General features: G+C 38.2%; 1 protein-coding gene across 1 annotated transcript; it reads left to right on the top strand.

The window, feature by feature from the left end:
- The first annotated feature begins 240 nt into the window (after positions 1–240).
- Positions 241–18,915, top strand: LOC138888111 (uncharacterized). Its single transcript, XM_070169924.1, has 5 exons — positions 241–394; positions 2,656–2,947; positions 3,091–3,276; positions 3,957–4,080; positions 18,427–18,915. The coding sequence occupies exons 1-5, from the start codon at positions 241–243 to the stop codon at positions 18,913–18,915; spliced, it is 1,245 nt and encodes a 414-aa protein (XP_070026025.1).
- The last annotated feature ends 1,377 nt before the right edge of the window (positions 18,916–20,292 follow it).

Below are 20,292 nucleotides of genomic sequence, written 5' to 3'. Positions count from 1 at the left end.
AGTGCCATGCCAGAGAGCTCATATCGCCCACCAGCCATTCAGGGTTGTTTTAGTAGATATTCAGGTCAGCAGGCTCAGACTTCAGGACAACAAGCTATGGTGCCGAGAGGTTGCTACAAGTGTGGAGATCGGGGTCACATGAAGAGGACCTGCCCTAGACTTTGGGGCAAGGCAGTACAGTAGGGTCAGCAGCCCATGGTTTCAGCACCGATTGCCCAGCCTCCCAGAGGCAGGGGACAGATGGGTAGAGGCCGTCATAGAGGTGGAGGCCAGACAAGGAGAGGTCAGCCAGCTACTGCTCAGACAGGTGGAGGCCAGCCAGCTGGCGCTCCAGCCAGATTCTATGCCATTCCAGCCAGACCAAATGCATTGGCCTCAGATGTCGTTATCATAGGTATTATTTCCATCTACGGTAGGGATGCTTTAGTGTTATTTGTGTCATGCCCCAACCTCAGGAGGCGCAATCAGCGCTCAATCGAGTGAACCCAACTGAACAAGCCTTTTTGACACCTTCTACCCAACTCACTATGATCAAGAAACCATACTCTCGTTTAAATTAGACAGTAGGAAAGATCGAACATGAAACATTACTAGTTCATTTTATGTTACAATCCTCAAACCATAGTTATATTCCCAAAACATTATGCAGTTACAATTTAGAGGAAACATGAGTTTAGAATTACAACATAGTCTAGTGACCCATCCAACACCCAAACATAACCTACACAAACGTCTACGGAGCCTCTAAAGATACAAAAGACAGTCATGATAACGCCGGCAACAAGGTCCCGGCTATACCTCAAAAGTGGAAATTTATAATAAAAGACATGCTGCATAACCCCTGGAAGAAGAGGGGCTTACCAAGATTGCTTAAAGGAGGATTCTCTGCTACCTACGATCAGCATTATCCACTATAGAACTATCATATTCATTCAAAAATGTAGCATCCCCGCCAAAAGGGACATTAGTACCATGGAATAGTACTAGTATGTATAACTAAACGTCATCTTATTAGAAAGAACAACCATACAAGAGTAAAGAAAACATAAGGACTAACAAAGCTTCAAACGATCACCATGTCATCAAATAAAAGGGTTCACATAGCTTTCATACAATTTTCGTAACTTTAGGTTGGGGCATTCCATATTGTTTCATCATCATTCACAATACCACCGCTTTCTTGCGTGGAGTCTGATCACGGCCCGATCGGCTAAGCTGCCTCATTTGAGACATATACATCGATCACTATTTCATTCTCACTTTCCGGTTTCAATTATCAACACAATACCACCATGTGTGTAGCATGGCATCCGATCACGACCCGATCGTCTAAGCCGTCTTACCAAGACGTTACCCTTTTCCATTAATTATCTCACTTCAATTTTTGGTTTCATATATATTAGTTCATTGACACTTGGGGCCAAATTACCACATCATACTTGGCACTAGGCCACATTTCATAACTCACGTTTCACATTATTGCCATTTTCAACATTAACCTTGCCATTGAAGATCATAGGCACACACAAGATCAATTCAAGTTGTAAGCATAGAGAGGAATTCACCTAGTTCAGTATAATAATCATAATGTGATCTCGACTTGAAATTTAGGCATTTTAGCACATCGTTTATGTTCTCCACACATCCTCAATTTTACAAAGAACAGCACAATAAACACATGGAGACGCACCTTCCACATATATCATCACAACACCAATTCATTTGATATAACAAGTACCACATCAATAAAATTTCGGACTTACAACATTTTATCATCTTATACCCCAATTGCTATCTTTTTAACTCATAATCTCCCCATACCCTATTATCATTTATACATGCAAGATAATCAATCCTTATACCCATGAACCTACTTGTTAATCACTTATTTTAATAGAAATTTCAAAATCATAGATTAGGCCACAAGTTCTTACCTCTTAGGATGGAGGTCTAGCAAATTTTACTTAAAAGTCTACAAAGATTTGGGCAAGGATTAAAGTGACTTGGTGAGTGTTAGTTTCTCCCTCTAGAACTCCCTCTCTCACTCTATTTGCAGTAAAATACATTAAAGGGGTCTAATGGGGTGTTTTTAATGGGATGGGGTCGGGTTTTAAAAGTTAGAAAATAGGAGCCCCGACACAATCTGTGATCGCATATGCGATCACATAATGGACATGCGTCCCACAAAATGGACCGCAAAAATAGCCCCCAAAACCTGAACAAACTATCCGAGTATGCGACAAGATGCGGTCCACATATCTGTTCTGCGGTCGCATAATGCACCGCAGAACTGCCCCTTGCAAAAATTCCAAGGATATTATGCGATGACTCTGCAGCCCGCATATTTATTATGCGATCGCATAATTGGCCGCATAGTTGACCTCAAAATTAACCATCAAACTGCCTCACTCTACGGTGACTATGCGGTTCGCATAGCTATTATGCGACTGCATAATAGACCACAGAAACACGCTTTTCTGAAAAACATTATTCCTTAACTTTTTAATGCACAAATTAATCCAAAGGGTCCGAACAACGGTTTGCAATCTCGCCACAAAGAATTTTACGAATTTCTAACAAATATTCCTAACTTGGCACTACGAGATCTTGGGTTTTTGAGCAAAAATTTTCACGGGGCCTTACAATTTGATCCAGGGTCTACCTATTCATATGGGTCATCTCTATTTTCTCATTTTCGGGATATTCCTAGTGAGCCTTTGGGTACTCCTATTCATGTGTCCACTCCTGTGGGCGATTATGTGGTTGTGGATTGGATCTACCGGTCCTGTGTGGTTATATTTTGCAATTTTGAGACTAGAGCAGATCTTATATTGCTTGACATGATTGATTTTGAGGTCATCCTGGGCATGAATTGCTTATCTCCATATCACACCGTCCTATATTTCCATGCCAAGACTGTTACATTAGCAATACCAGAGTTGCCAAGGTTGGAGTGGAAGGGTTCCTCAGTTAATACATCTAGTCGGGTTATCTTTTTTCTGAAGGATCGACATATAGTCGAGAAGGGTTGTTTGGCTTACCTAGCTTATGTTTCGGACACCACTGTAGCGTCTTCGACGATTGATTCAGTTCCAGTAGTTCGGGAGTTCGACGATGTGTTTCCTCTGACCTTCCTGGAATGCCACCGGATCGTGATATTGATTTCTATATTGATTTCGCTCCAGGCACCCAGCCTATACCTATTCCACCATACCGTATGGCTCCGAAAGATTTGAAGGAGTTGAAGGAGCAGCATGAGGAGTATTTAGCAAAGAGGTTTGTTAGACCGAGTGTGCCACCTTGGGGTGCACCAGTGTTATTCGTAAAGAAGAAGGATGGGACCATGCGGATGTGAATTGATTACCGCCAGTTGAATAAGGCTACCATCAAGAACAAGTACCCATTGCCACGCATTGATGATTTGTTCGACTAGTTGTAGGGTTCTAGGGTGTTCTCTAAGATCAACTTGAGGTCAGGGTACCATCAGTTGAAGATTCGGGACTCAAATGTTCTGAAGACTGCATTTCGGACTAGATATGGCCATTATGAGTTTCTGGTGATGTCCTTTGGCTTGACTAATGCCCCATCAGCATTTATAGACTTGATGAATAGGGTGTTCAGACCTTATATTGATTCATTTGTCATCGTCTTCATTAACGACATCTTGATATACTCTCGTAGCCTGGGGGAGCATGAGCAACATTTGAAAGTAGTGCTTCAGACCTTGCGAAGCTATATGTTAAGTTCTCCAAGTGTGAGAATTGGCTAGATTCAGTGGTATTCTTGGGGCATATTGTGTCAGGAGAGGGTATTAAGGTGGATCCCAAGAAGATTGAGACAGTTCAGAGTTGGCCACGTCCTACTTCAGTGACCGAGATCAGGAGTATCCTGGGGTTAGCAGGTTATTACAGACGATTTGTGTAGGGCTTTTCATCTATTGCGTCACCTCTGACTAGATTGACCCAGAAGGGTGCTCTTTTCCGTTGGTTCGATGATTGTGATGCGAGCTTTCAGAAGCTCAAAACAGCTTTAACTACAACACCAGTTATTGTGTTGCCTTTCAGTTTAGGGATGTATACGGTATATTGCGGTGATTCATGCATTAGCTTGGGTTGTGTGTTGATGTAGGAGGGGCGAGTTATTGCATATGCTTTGCGTCAGCTGAAAATTCATGAGAAGAATTGTAACGACCCGACCGGTCATATTGAGCTCCAATGCGTTGTTTAGTAGTTTGAGGCCATGAGCAGCTTCATTTCAGGTATTATGACTTGTACACGTGGTCAAAATTGAATTTCGAGAAGTTCAGAGTCGATTTAGAAAGAGAATTCTCATTCGGAAGCCTTAAGTTGGAAAAATCGACTAAGATTGGATTTTTGAGTAAATGACCTTGGAATCAGAATTTGAAAGTCCCAACAGGTTCATATGATGATTTTGGACTTGGGCGTATGTTCGGATTGGGTTTTGGATGACCCGGGAGCGTCTCGACGCCTATTGTGGAAGTTATCATTTTAGAAGAATTTCATAAGTTTTGGTTAAAGTGAATTTTAGTGTTATCGATGTCCGTTTGGGATTTTGAGTTTAGGAATAGCTCCGTACGATGATTATGGTATTGGGAGCGTGATCGGAAGTAAATTCGGAGGTCTGTAAGTCATTTTGGAGTCATTTGGCTAAAGTTAGAAATTTGAAGGTTTTTGAGAAGTTTGACCGGAAGTGGACCTTTTGATATCGGGGTCGGAATCCAATTTCGAAAGTTGGAGTAGTTCCTTAATGTCAAATATGACTTGTGTGCAAAATTTGAGGGCAATCAGACTTGATTTGATAGGTTTCGACGTCGAACATAGAAGTTGGAAGTTCTTAGTTTCATAAGCATCAATAAGAAGTCAACGCGTTCTAATTATATTATCTTATGTGCAGATGAGGACTAATAATATGATGGATATCGATTGAATATGATAATAAGTGTACGAGGCATATTATAAGATATATGGGGTCTAAGGAAAGTCCTAAGTCTAAGCCCAGTTGAAAAATTTCATAATAGACTAAATTTTCAAAGAGAATGCACACAAGACCCTATTTTGGACGAGCATATCCGCATGTATATAAGGTGTTATGTGATGCACAACCTATCACATTAAATATCTCTGAGTCTAATTTCCAACGCTTCAAACCGTTCGTCATTTGGACATTCCTACACAAAGTTATAACCAAATTACCAAAGGTTGGAAAATGTGATCCTGGAGGAGAAACTATGTGATCGCATAGAAAATATGTGGTCCACATACTTGATATGCGACCGCAAATTAGGTCGCATACTGGGCCAAAATTGCCCAGTTTTGGGCACCGAGTTATGCGATGGTTTTGCGGCCCGCATACCCATTCTGCGACGCATTATGCGATTGCAGACCTTGTTTCGAAGGCTTAATCTTCCTATTTTTATAACCCGACCCCATTTTGATAAATATTCTTTGGGGTTTACTTTGGGATGATTCTCTGAGCATTCTAGAGAGAGGTGAGAGAATTTTAGAGAGATAAGGAGGAAATCCAACATTCAAATCATCTAATCTTCAAGAATCAAGGAACCTAATCACAAAATCTTCATCTAAGAGGTAAGGTTCTATACCCTAATCTTCAACTTCGTTTTGGATGATTTTTTAGCAAGAATTCACGGGAAACTTGAGATAAGTCACTTGTGATCATTGTTAATCAATAATATGAGATTATCATCGAATATTTCGTCATGATTACTTGTTTTTGGGTTGAAAATGGTAGAAATCTTTCAAAACTTTAATTAAAGATTTGAGGGTCGAGTTGATGTTAGAATTTAGCAAAACTGGTATGGTTGGACTCATGGTTGGACGGGGGTGATATTCCGTAATTTTATGGGGTTTCGAGACGTGGGCCCCGCAGATGAATTTTAGGAAACTTGTATTTAGGGTTGGGAAATTATTTTAATAGATGGAATATGAACTCTTGGGCGTATATTGGCTAGTTCTTACCCCATTTGAATAGTTTGGGATCGTTCGGCTCCAATTTGAGGGTTGGAGCGCATTCTTGAATTTGGAAGTAAGCTTCGGAGCAAGGTAAGTCTCCTTTGTAACCTTGTAAGGGGGAATTATCCCCATAGGTAAAATAATTGGTTATATGCTTCTATTTGTGGGGGCTACGTATACACAAGGTGACGAGAGTCTGTGCATAGCTACTATTGTGCTTAAGTCCGGGTAGTCTAGGACCCTAAAGCATGCTATACCTGAACTATTTGTAATCTTATTGGCAACTTAAATTGCTTAAATCATATTGAATTAGTAAAAGAATTTCTAAAAAGGGTTAAACTTCATTTTCTTAAATCGTTAAAAGAGAATTGGCTTTTCCTTGGAGAAATGTTTCCTGATAAATTCTTAATTGACTATTTGAATGTGTGTATCTCTGAGTACCTGCATCGCATATATGATCCGTGAGCGGGGTAACTCTATTATTTATATTTGATCGCGTCGCACATATGATTCGCGAGCAGGGTAATAGATGCATCTATGGTTCGCGCCATTCGACCCTATGGCAGTGCACATTTTATTTTTATATTGGATCGGACCGTACGACCTCGACATGATATGTGCATGCTTGTATTGCTTGCCTGAGATTTATAGATGTTGATAATTGCCTCTCCTGTACTGAGATAAATTGATAAAGATGATGAAAAATAAATCTTTGGAAATCCATTATTATTTGAGAAGTTGTTTACTTGCTTTTAGGCTATATGAGTTTATATTTGCTTTATAAATTCCATAATTTCCTCACATTTTCAATATATTATTACCGGACCACTAGTAAGTGTAGAATTCGGCCTCTCGTCACAACTTCTTCGAGGTTAGACAAGATACTTACTAGGTACACATTATTTTCGTACTCATACTACACTTGTTGTGCATTTTGTTGCACTAGTTCATGTGTGGCTAGTCGCCTAGCTAGGCGCAGTGGCATGGTTGATGCGGGGACTTGGGTGAGCTGCATCTTGCGAGACGATCTGCAACCAGTAGAGTCTCCTTCAGAGTATTGTACTGTATTTTTTTTTCTTTTCTGTCCGATTTGTATTCTAGACAGTTGTTGTATTACAAAATTTCCTAGAAACTGCTCATGCACTTGTTACACCGGGTTCTAGGATGATTATGGGAAATTTTGTGTTAACTTCTAAACATTTTTTTATTTGAGTTGAAATGATTATCTTTTACTAGTAAAATTAAAGGAAAAATCATAGTCTTCAAAATTATTAAAACGAGAATTTAATTAAGTATTTATGGTTGACTTGCCTGACAGCGGTGTCTTGCTCCATCACGACCCTTAGTGGATTTTGGGTCGTGACAAGAATTATCCTGTGCACAATATAGAGTTGGCCGCGATTGTGCATGCTATTAAGATATGGAGGCACTATATGTATGGGGTGTCATGTGAGGTTTTATACTGATCATCGCAGCTTAGAGCATTTATTCAGGCAGAGGGATCTCAATTTGAGGCAGCGTAGATGGCTTGAGTTACTGAAGGATTATGACATCACCATTCTTTATCATCCGGGCAAGGCAAATGTGGTCGCGGATGCCTTAATTAAGAAAGCAGGGAGTATGGGTAGCTTGACATTCATTCCAGCAGAGGAGAGGCCACTATCTTTAGACATTCAGTCCTTGGCTAACAGACTTGTGAGGTTGAATATTTCAGAGCCCAGCCAAGTTCTTGCATGTGTTGTTGCTCAGTCTTCATTATTGGGATGGATCAAGGCCCGGTAGTTCGATGATCCACATTTGGCGGTTCTCAGAGAGACAGTGCTACAGGATGGTGCCAAGGAGGTTTCTACTAGCGAGGATGGTGTTTTGAGACTCCAGGGTCGCCTATGTGTTCCTAATGTTGATGGTCTGCGGGAGAGGATCCTATAGGAGGCATATAGTTCACAGTATTCCATTCATCTGGGTGCTACGAAGATGTATTGTCACTTGAGACAACATTATTGGTGGCGGAGGATGAAGAAAGACATAGTGGAGTATGTGGTTAGGTGCTTGAATTGCCAGCAGGTTAAGTATGAACACGAGAGGCCGGGTGGCCTACTTCAGTAGATGCCTATACCAGAGTGGAAGTGGGAGCGCATTACTATAGACTTTGTAGTTGGGTTGCCCCGCACTTTGCAGAAGTTTGATGCAGTGTGGGTCATTGTTGACAGGTTGACCAAGTCGACCCACTTTATTCCAGTGGCAACTACATATACTTCATAGAGGTATTCTCAGATTTACATTTGAGAGATAGTCCGGTTGCACGGCGTGCCTGTTTCCATCATATCATATAGAGGCCCTCAGTTCACTTCCCATTTCTGGAGAGCTATTCAGAGTGAGTTGAGGACCCGTGTAGAGCTTAGCACATCATTCCATCCTCAGACCGATGGGTAGTCGGAGCGGACAGTTCAGATTTTGGAGGACATGCTTAGATCATGTGTAGCACCCCGGAAAATCTTGAAGTACTTAAGCGCTATTAAGAAAGTTAATGTGTGCTAATTGTACTATTTTGTATGCAGATGAGGACTATTAATATGATGGATATTAATTGAATATGATAATAAGTGTACGAGATATATTATAATTTATGAGGGGTCAAAGGATAGCCCTAAGTCCAAGTCAAATTGGAAATTACATGGTAGACTAAAGTTCCAAATAAGTACGCACAAGACCTAATTTTGGACGAACATATCTACATATTTATAAAGATTTATGTGATGGACAACTATATCAAATAAAAGGTCTTTGAATCTAGTTTCTAACGCTTCAAACCGTTTGTCATTTGGATATTCCTACAAGAAGTTATGACCAAATTACCAAAGGCTGGCGGAGGAGCCTGCGGATGCGACGCGTCCGAAAGAAAGGCTGGCAGTGAAGTGCTGCCATAGCGTCCAGATCACGTCTGAAGCCCAGAAATCTGGGCCTATAAATACCAAATCAGGGGAGAGAGTATTTTGAGTGTTGGGGGTTAGGGTTCTTGAGGTGAAGGGGCAATTTTGAGCTCAAATCAAGTCCAAATCAACCGAGGTAAGTTTTTAATGATGTTTTGAGTTGATATTACTCAATATACATGAGTTCTAACATCATTATAACATCCAAATTCTAGATTTCATCATCAAATCCTCAAGAACATGAAAATCACCAAAGTTGTGATTTTTCAAGATTGATCTACTAGAGGTAATTCCAATGCTTCAAACTCGTTTATTATGAGTAGTTAGAAGTATTTGAAGTATTTGTTACAAGTTTTATTGGTTGAAAGATTGGATTATAAAAATCTAATTCATGGCATGAATAGTACTTTTGAGAAAATAAGAGAAGATGAAGGGTGAATCTTGGTGATGAAATTGATTGAATACAATGAACCTATGGAATTATTGATAGCAAAAGATGGAAGTGATCAACTAAGTAATCATCCAAATTGTATATTGTGCAAGTTTTGATTATGGAAGATGATGAATAGTAACTTGGTGGCATTGGATAATTGATGTAGTATCATTAATGACTTCGAATGGGTATTAAAATATAAGGATGAAGTTGAACGGTGTAGCTTGTAAATGTATTTGGCGATTTGAGTTGTTGGAGGCTTGTAGCCAATTTATGAGCCATATATGGATATTGGTTAATATCTTAGTCCATATTTTAATGTAATTAGGATATCTAATTGTAGATATCAACTTGTTAGTGATGTTGAGCTTCTTAATCAATATTGGAATGAAGGAAGAGGATTGAAAGCTTGTGAATGTTAATAAAGCGAAAGCGAGGTAAGTTGATTAAAAATTACTCTTCTTGAGGGACTTTCTCTAAAAGCATGTTTCAAGTTAATACTTAAGTTGTTTGCAAATGTGCTTTCGTGCTTGTGGGGACAAACAAGTACGGATGTCTCCATATACTAATACTATGTTGCATATGTAGTGTCATGTCGCTTTGTAAAATTTTATTTTAAATCTTGTTGGCAAGATGACACTCAAGGTAAATGTTATAAGTCATTATCAAAACTTATGTGTTGACAAGAGGATACATATTTGAGTGCTAAAGAAAAGTTTTCATGGAAAGTATTTCTTTTGGAAATTGATGTGCAGAATAGCCCTTGTGGTATCTTTTAAAGGTTGATGTTAAATTGCTAAAGGCTTTAGCACGTAAAAGGCTGTTTATTTAATTTTTGTTCAAATGATTTAGATTTTATATAAATCCTATGATTTGATAAAAAAAATAGATCCTTTGAAGCTACTATGCTATGAATCTATTTTTGAAGTATCAAATGTTTTGGGAGTTACTTGTGTTCACCGAGATTGACTTCGGATATAATGTGTTCATCGTCATGAAACTACACGTGCCGGTATAGGCGTAGATGTCCACTTTGTAGTATAGACTATGGCAGAGTGCTCTCCCTTGAGAGAGTACTATTTTGTGCTATTATTAGCATGGCTGAGTCGATTCGTACGGCACTACGATAAGACGACCTGAGCAAGTAGGGTATATGATACTTATTGCTAGGTATATAACCTAGTTGACCTTCTTATGTAGATGATGGTATGGTACTCCCAGTAAAAGGTAAGGATGAATTTCTTATGATTAGGCCTAAGGAGCCGAAAGCAATTTCGATGACTTAAAGTATATGAAATGATTTTGTACGATTTATCCAAAATCTTGGATTGATGTAAATGATTTAAAAGTTTATATTGTGAGTTATATTCCGTTGGTTGTTATTTAAAATAACAAGGGTCATGAATTGATAAAATTTCTTATCTTTTTATATCAAATATTGGTGCATTAATTTTTATAAAGTTTGTCCCAAGAACTTAGGTAGAGAGAGTCTATGACACTTATTGAGTAAGGTTGTGGTGTACTCAGCCCTTAGGGGCCCCCCTCCAGGACCCTGCTTACTTTACATGTTTCAGGATGATGTATGATACGTGGCATGAGGTCAGGCCAGGATGACTCTCTTTTCGAGGTATTATGAAGCACCACTTTTATTTCTCGGTAGCTATCATGTTCTTCCTTATTTTATTTTGTTGGAATTACCCCAACTGTTGGTTCTATTCTTTGGTATAGAGGCTCCATAGATAGTTGTGAAAGGTTATAGTAACGGGGTTGTACATGACATTCATGAAAGTGTATTTATCTTACTTAGTCTCATTGTTACTGTTATTCTGAAAGGGCGTCATGTGTGATTTTGAATTGAAAAATATTTTATCATTTAACTTGAAAATGTATAACATTTTCAATGAGCTTCTGCAGTTAAATTGGTTTTCATGCATATGATTTGGGTGCATCACATGGTTTGGTTCGCTCTGGTCGGGTAGTGTGTTGGGTACCGGTTACGTGGTTTTGGGTCGTGATAAACTAGTATGAATTTCTTATGATTAAGCCTAAGGAGCCGAAAGCGATTTCGATGACTTAAAGTATATGAAATGATTTTGTACGATTTATCCAAAATCTTGGATTTATGTAAATGATTTAAAAGTTTATATTGTGAGTTATATTTAGTTGGTTGTTATTTAAAATAACAAGGGTCATGAATTGATAAAATTTCTTATCATTTTATATCAAATATTGGTGCATTAATTTTTATAAAGTTTGTCCCAAGAACTTAAGTAGAGAGAGTCTATGATACTTATTGAGTACAGATGTGGTATACTCAGCCCTTAGGGCCCCCCTCCAGGGCCCTGCTTACTTTACATATTTCAGGATGATGTATGATATGTGGCATGCGGTCAGGCCAGGATGACTCTCTTTCCGAGGTATTATGAAGAACCACTTTTATTTCGTGGTAGCTATCATGTTCTTCCTTATTTTATTTTGTTGGAATTACCCTAACCGTTGGTTCTATTCTTTGGTATAGAGGCTCCATAGATAGTTGTGAAAAGTTGTATAACGGAGTTGTACACGACATTCATGAAAGTGTATTTATCTTACTTAGTCTCATTGTTACTATTATTATGAAAGGGCGTCATGTGTGATTTTGAATTGGAAAATATTTTATAATTTAACTTGAAAATGTATAAGATTTTCAATGAGCTTCTGCAGTTAAATTGGTTTTCATGCATATGATTTGGGTGCATCACATGGTTTGGTTCACTAGGGTCGGGTAGTGTGCCGGGTGCCGGTCACGTGGTTTTGGGTAGTGATAAACTTGGTATCAGAGCACTAGGTTCTAAGTCGAGTCCTAGGAAGTCTATGGAGCCGTGTCAAGTAGATTCCCTCTTATCGGTGTGTTGCCGGCCACACTTATATCGGGGAGGCTACAATGATATATAGGGTGTTTCATTTTCTTCATACTCCAGATCGTGCGTTTGTGCCTGAAGTGAGAGTACGGATTCTCGATCGTATTAACTACCTGTTGTGGAAGATATAGAGGTAACGAGAATAATGTTCAAGGTTCAAGTTACAATACAAGATGTTTGGGCTAATAGCAAGAAAGTGTCAGATTTGTTCAAAATGGGAGGATAAATTAAGAATAGATTGGGAATGAGATAGTCAACATGTTTGACTTTGGTGAATAAGAATTATCAGTCAAATACTGAGAAATCATGGAAGAAAATAAGGTGATGATATCAGCTAGTATTGACAGGATGGTGTCCTGAATTATAAAGGATTTTACTAAAGGATGCGAATAAGGGCACCTATGTTAGACCTAGATTTCAATTTAAGATTGTTGGTCAAGATGTTGGAGCGACTGTTTACTATGGTAATCACCAATAATGATTTAAGCAAAGCTACAAAAAAAAGTTTAAATGAAGATGTTGCATCTTAAACTGTCATGACAAGATATAGAGAGGTGATATGGATCTAATTGATAAGTCGATATGAATCAGTCAAATTTATGGTAAACATTGTATGACTCATAAAGAGTATGGCGTAGTTAAGACAATGTCAACAATGGCCAAAGACACCTTCTCGAAGGAAAAAAAAAAGAAAAAAATAAGACGTTCTTGATTATCTGGAAAGAGAATAATATTAGATGAGGGAGATGACCCTTAATTATACTAGAGATTGGGTTTCTTCTAAGCATGATTGATTATCATCATGATTGTGTCATATGTAATAGAAGTGATGCAGAAGAAATAAAGTTCCACGCGTAAGTAAGAGTTGAGGATGGACGAAGCATGTCGTATATAAAAGATGGGCATGACAACCTTGAGTTCCTCCAGATGATGAATGTAATACAAGTGAAAGTAAACCTCTAATTATGCATGTCAAGGCATGGGAGGATAAAGTATGCTGACTTAAATGGATAAGCGTTAAAATATTAAGGCATGAGATGCACAAAAGGCGTAATCATGGAGGTTATAAGAAGCAATATAGATTATTAGAGAAGGAAGAAAAAAAGATTGATATGGAATAATAATCTTGAGTTTTTCTAATTGAGGTATGTTTTATTTTATTCTGCTGAAATGATGAAAAACAAAGTGAGAATTTCCAAGAATGATCCCAAAGCAACTCTGTATGTGTCCAATATTGAAAGAGCAGTTAACTTGTGAATGAACGGATCCTTATGATTTAAGAAGAATAAATATTGATTGGCTCATGGGCTAAGTTAAAGTTGTTGGAAAGTTATACATATAATGTGTACGACGTAAGGCTCAAAAACAAAATTGAAAACAATTATGGTATGGATTTGGAGATTGAGGAGTTACAAGAATTCTAAGTGTACATGATAATGTGTCTAAATCCCTAACATGATATGTATGGACAAGGTCAATGATACCATGAATAATGGAAAAATATGCAAGTATATATTTATCATATGATGTTGATGTGAATATGTGAATTTAGCCTAAGGGAGTCATACTAGTTCAGCATATTTAAGCGTGAGTGGAGAGGCGCAAGGCAGTTGTACTTGCTAGAACTGTATTAGAACATGGATTGAAGGGTGAAATATTGTAAGAGATCTCAATGGTAGAGTGAACATGAAAGAGTGAAGTGGTAACTATAATGATGTTGTAAGGGCGGAAAATATATGTTAGATACGAAAATGAATAAAGAAAGTTCCTATGAGCATAATCAATCTATCCTATTGTCAGAATAATGAGCATATCGGCATAATGATGAGATAAAAGTCAATGTACGATGAAAGACTGAAGCGCTGAAATAGAGATTTCTAATTGGGAGTGGTAAATAACCTATTGTAGTGGGTGGACAAATTGATTTTCAATGAAAATTTCTATCTGAGAAATAAGTTTAATATTGACTTCGAGTGGCAAGTAAGAGTTTTTGAATTGGGTTTACTCCTAAGTGGGGAGCATCGGAACAAAAAGGATTCACCTTAAAGATAATGGTTTGAGAAATAAGATATTTTATTTACTAGAGTCAAGATGAAGAGGAAACATTCGGTAACGTCATGGCGGAATGAGCACAATTACCATAAAGTTTTTGTTGGGATTCAAAGACTCATATTACAAGTAATAGTTATGATGTTCTGCATCAGGGATATTAAAATTTATGCTTGATAGTCAAAGATTTAATGGGCAACTCGAATGTATTCCTACAACTTTGGGGGCATGTGCAATTTGAATTAAATTCAAGTATTGGCGGAGAACAAGGAAGTACTTTAAATTGCACGTGGGATTAAGTGGAATAAGATGGTATTTTAATGTGTGCACACTTTAGCACGAGATAAAATAAAAAAAGGGTAATGTAATGCGCATTTTGGAATGATAAAAGACTCTCCTATATAAAAATAATGTATGCCAGTAAAGGGTATGGGTTCAAGGAAGAGCACTAATATTACAAGGGAGCAAGTACCATCGTAATAGCAGTGACTCTCGATTGTTGAAAACTTACGGGCTACGGTAGCATGTCTATGGTGCGCATGGAGATAAATGCAATCCCAAGTTTTTGGTAGAAAAATATTACAAGATACTTAATGGGATCAAAGAATTGTTAAAATTTAAGAAATAAAACTGGGACACAGATGCCCGCGATTACGTGGCAAACTAGTATCAGGAAATCGAATGAAGTGAGTTGAATTGCTTTCCGGGTAAACTTGTTGGTAATGATATTTATCAAGTTATGAATCTAACATGAGATCTAAAGGTATGAGCAAAAGTAGGGGTATTAAATTATCATATGATGGATAAATCTGAGACAAATATCTTATTAATCTTTGGAAGGAATAAAAGGATATTCCAAAATAATTTTGATGATTAGAGAATTTTAAAAGTCTTAAGTGGGAAAACTTTTCCTGGAAACAGGACTCAAAAGAGCAATAGACTAATTTGAAAGTATTGATTATAAGAAAATTTTGAGACTATGAGTTGGAATGGATAAGTTTACAGGTACCAAGTGGGCAATATAATTTTGCTCTCACCAAGCATGAGCCATAGCTTTGAGGAAGCTGAGAATTTAGGCAGTATAAAAATGTGCCATTCTACGTTATTCAAAAAAAAAATATTAAGGACGTCCCATCACAGAGAGATTTTTGGTTTATTTAAAGATACTTTTCAGGTACAATTTGACCTATGCATGACTAAAGAAAAGGCATGCAGGTTTAATAATAATATGGGAGCTATGTGTAGTAGCTATTATTGATATTGAATGGTATTCATATATGTCACTAGTTAAAAGTTTTAAAGATTCACATTTGATGCACTTATGGTATATGTACGGCCGCGTGGGGTCAAGATGGTACATTATGTCGTGTATTGTTGGTTGTTGAGCGATATTGTTATTGGTGCCCGTGTGGGGGCTTGTTCTGGACAGGTTAATATTTTTGGATAGTCTTAGTTATAGGGGAAACTCTGCCAAAAATATTAAGAATTTGTAAAGATAGCCAAATTTTGAGGGCCATGAGCAAGTTGAGATTTGGGAAAGAAAGTATAAGACTCATATAGTCATAAGTACCTATGCATAATGGTTGGAGGTAAATAGATGGTAACTCTATTATTAGAAGCGACTTGTAAAACATTCGAGGACGAATTTTCTTAAGTGGGGGAGAATGTAGCACCCCGGAAAATTTCGAAGTACATAAGCGCTATTAAGAAAGCTGACGTGTGTTAATTGTACTATTTTGTATGCAGACGAGGACTATTAATATGATGAATATTAATTCAATATGATAATAAGTGTACGAGGTATATTATAAGTGATGAGGGGTCTAAGGATAGCCCTAAGTCCAAGTCAAATTGGAAATTACATGGTAGACTAAAGTTCCAAATAAGTACGCACAAGACTTAACTTTGGATAAGCATATCTACATATTTATAAAGAGTTATGTAATGGACAACTATATCAAATTAAAGGTCTTTGAGTCTAGTTTCAAACGCTTCAAACCGTTTGTTATTTGGATATTCCTACAAGAAGTTATGACCAAATTACCAAAAGCTGGCGGAGGAGCCTGCGGAAGCGACGCGTCCGAAAGAAAGGCTAGCAGTGAAGTGTTTCCATAGAGTCCAGATCGCGTCCGAAGCCTAGAAATCTGGGCTTATCAATACCAAGTTGGGGGAGAGAGTATTTTGAGTGTTGGGGGTTAAGGTTCTTGAGGTGAAGGGGCGATTTTGAGCTCAAATCAAGTCCAAATCAACCGAGGTAAGTTTTTAATGATGTTTTGAGTTGATATTAATCAATATACATGAGTTCTAACATCATTATAACATCCAAATTCTAGATTTCATCATCAAATCCTCAAGAACATGAAAATCACCAAAGTTGTGATTTTTCAAGATTGATCTACAGAGGTAATTCCAATGCTTCAAACTCGTTTATTATGAGTAGTTAGAAGTATTTGAACTATTTTTTACAAGTTTTATTGGTTGAAAGATTGGATTATAAAAATCTAATTCATGGCATGAATAGTACTTTTGAGAAAATAAGAGAGAAGATGAATGGTGAATCTTGGTGATGAAATTGATTGAATACAATCAACCTATGGAATTATTGTTAGCAAAAGATGGCAGTGATCAAGTAAGTAATCATCCAAATTGTATATTGTGCAAGTTTTGATTATGGAAGATGATGAAGAGTAACTTGGTGGCATTGGAAAATTGATGTAGTATCATTAATGACTTCGAATGGGTATTAAAATATAAGGATGAAGTTGAATGGTCTAGCTTGTAAATGTATTTGGCGATTTGAGTTGTTGGAGGCTTGTAGCCAATTTTTGAGCCATATATGGATATTGGTTAATATCTTAGGCCATATTTTCATATAATTAGGATATCTAATTGTAGATATCGACTTGTTGGTGATGTTGAGCTTCTTAATCAATATTGGAATGAAGGAAGAGGATTGAAAGCTTGTGAATGTTAATAAAGCGAAAGCAAGGTAAGTTGATTAAAATTTACTCTTCTTGAGGGACTTTAGCTAAAAACATGTTTCAAGTTAATACTTAAGTTGTTTGCAAATGTGCTTTTGTGCTTGTGGGGACAAACAAGTACGGATGTCTCCATATACTAATACTATGTTGCATACGTAGTGTCATGTCATTTTGTAAAATTTTATTTTAAATCTAGTTGGCAAGATGACACTCAAGGTAAATGTTATAAGTTTTTATCAAAAATTATGTATGGACAAGAGGATACATATTTGAGTTCTAAAGAAAATTTTTCATGGAAAGTATTTCTTTTGGAAATTGATGTGCAGAATAGCCCTCTGGTATCTTTTAAAGGTTGACGTTAAATTGCTAAAGGCTTTAGCATGTAAAAGGCTGTTTATTTAATTTTTATTCAAATGATTTAGATTTTATATAAATGCTATGATTTGAAGCTACTATGCTATGAATCTATTTTTGAAGTATCAAATGTTTTGGGAGTTACTTGTGTTCACCGAGATTGATTTCGGATATATTGTGTTCGTCGTCATGAAACTACATGTGTCGGTGTAGGCGTAGATGGCCACTTTGTGGTATAGACTACGGCAGAGTGCTCTCCCTTGAGAGAGTACTATTTTGTGTTATTATTAGCACGGCTGAGTCGATTCGTACGGCACTACGATGAGATGACCTGAGCAAGTAGGGTATATGATACTTGCCGCTAGGTATATAACCTAGTTGACCTTCTTATGTCGGTGATGGTATGATACTCCCAGTGAAAGGTAAGGATAAATTTCTTATGATTAGGCTTAAGGAGCCGAAAGCGATTTCGATGACTTAAAGTATATAAAATGATTTTGTACGATTTATCCAAAATCTTGGATTGATGTAAATGATTTAAAAGTTTATGTTGTGAGTTATATTGAGTTGGTTGTTATTTAAAATAACAAGGGTCATGAATTGATTAAATTTCTTATCGTTTTATATCAAATATTTGTATGATTGACTTGGGTCATAATTCACACATGGTTTTGGGTCATGATATCATGTGTGATTGATTTTGGAGGATAGTGGGATCAGTTCTTGCCCTTGGCAGAGTTTGCTTACAAAAACAGCTATTAGTCCAGCATCAAGATGGCTCCATTTTAGGCCTTATATGGTCGGCGATGTTGTTCTCCTATCGAGTGGTTTGAGCCTTGTAAGTCTAAGTTGTATGGTATAGACTTGGTGAAAGATGCCTTGGAAAAGGTAAAGTTGATTCAGGAAAGGCTTCGCACAGCACAGTCCAGACAAAAGAGTTATGCAGATCAGAAGGCGTGTGATGTGTCATTCATGGTCGGTGAGAAGGTTCTCTTGAAAGTCTCGCCGATAAAGGGTATTGTGGGATTCGGGAGGAAGGGCAAGTTGAGACCCAGGTTTATAGGCCCATTTGAGGCATTGAGGCAAGTTGGGGAGGTTGTTTATGAGCTCACTTTACCTCCCAGTCTGTCAGGAGTTCATCCAATGTTTCACGTATCTATGATTCGGACGTATTATGCCGACTTGTCCCATGTGTTAGACTTCAGTACCATTCATCTGGATGAGAGTTTGGGTTACGAGGAAGAGCCAGTTGCCATTGTTGATAGACAGGATCGCTAGTTGATATCCAAGAGGATTTCTGTAGTGAAGGTCCAGTGGAGGGGCCAACCAATCGAGGAGGCAACCCGGGAGTCCAAGGAGGACATGCAGAGCAGATATCTACATTTATTCAACACTTCAGGTATGAATCTAAACCCGTTCGAGGACGAATATTTGTTTAAGAGGTGGAGAATGTAATGACCCGACTGGTCGTTTTGCCTTTTAGAACCCCGTTCCCCTAGATAAGACTTCATGTACTTGCTTTTACTAATTTGTGACGTGCGGGAATGGTTGGTTCGGGATTTGGAAGAGTTTGGGTTAAAATAGGAACACTTGATTCCTTAAGGTTGGCTTAAAAGGCCAAGTTTGACTTCGGTCAACGTTTTGAGTAAACGACCTCGGAATCCAGATTGGAAGGTTCCTACAGGTTCGTATCATGATTTCGAACTTGGGCATATATTTGGATTGGGTTTTGAATGACCCGGGAGCGTTTTGGTGCCTAATAGTGAAAGTTAATTCCTTAAGGATTTTGAAGTTCTTAAATATTTGGTTTGGAGCGGGTTTTTGTGTTATCGAGGTTCGAACGAAATTCCGAGATCGAGAATGGTTCTGTAGTGTCATTTAAAACTTGCACGCAAAATTTGGTGTCAATCCGAGTAGTATAAGTATGTTTCGGCGCGTTAGAAGTAAATTGAAGAACTTGAACTTCATAAGCTTGATTCAATTGGTTTTGGGATGATTCTTAGATTTAGCATTGTTTCGGGCATTTCGAGGGTTCGAGCAAGTCCATTTTATTATTTTGGACTTGTAGGTATGTTCGGGAAGGGCCCCGGGGGCCTCGAGCGTCGAACGAATGCGACTCGAGTTGAGTTAGGAATTTAGGAAAGGGCTGAAGCTGCTAGTTGCTGTCAAAACCGCACCTGCAGTTGGTAAGCCGCGGGTGCGAGACTACAAAAGCAGTCTATCTATCGCAGATGATGCCCAGGCCAGGCAGCCCAAGACTACAGATGCAGCCCTTAATCCGCAGAAGCGGAGCCGCATAAGCGATGGGCCTATCCGCAGGAGCGGCCCAGATCGCAGAAGCGGTCTTCTTTTCGCAGAAGCGGTGGGCGCAAGTGCGGCCCAGGACCGCAAATGCAGAAATCACAAAAGGCAGTGGCCTTCATTTATTACGGACTCTAGGCCATTTTTGCTCATTTTCACTCATTTATTGGGCGGTTTTGGAGCTCTTGAGAGAAGACTTTCACCTAGCATCTTGAGTTTCGGATCGTTCGGCTCCAAATTGAGAGTTTGAGCACGTTCTTGGTATTGAAAGTACGCTTTGGAGCGAGGATCTGAGGCAGGTACATATGGTTACCAGGTTGGTGCACATTCTTGATCGTAGTCCGAGATTCCACG

The sequence above is a fragment of the Nicotiana sylvestris genome, chromosome 3, assembly GCF_000393655.2.
Source record: "Nicotiana sylvestris chromosome 3, ASM39365v2, whole genome shotgun sequence".
Taxonomy (NCBI): domain Eukaryota; kingdom Viridiplantae; phylum Streptophyta; class Magnoliopsida; order Solanales; family Solanaceae; genus Nicotiana; species Nicotiana sylvestris.
The sequence above is the reverse complement of the archived record's forward strand: the minus strand, read 5'-3'. Positions and strand labels throughout refer to the sequence as shown.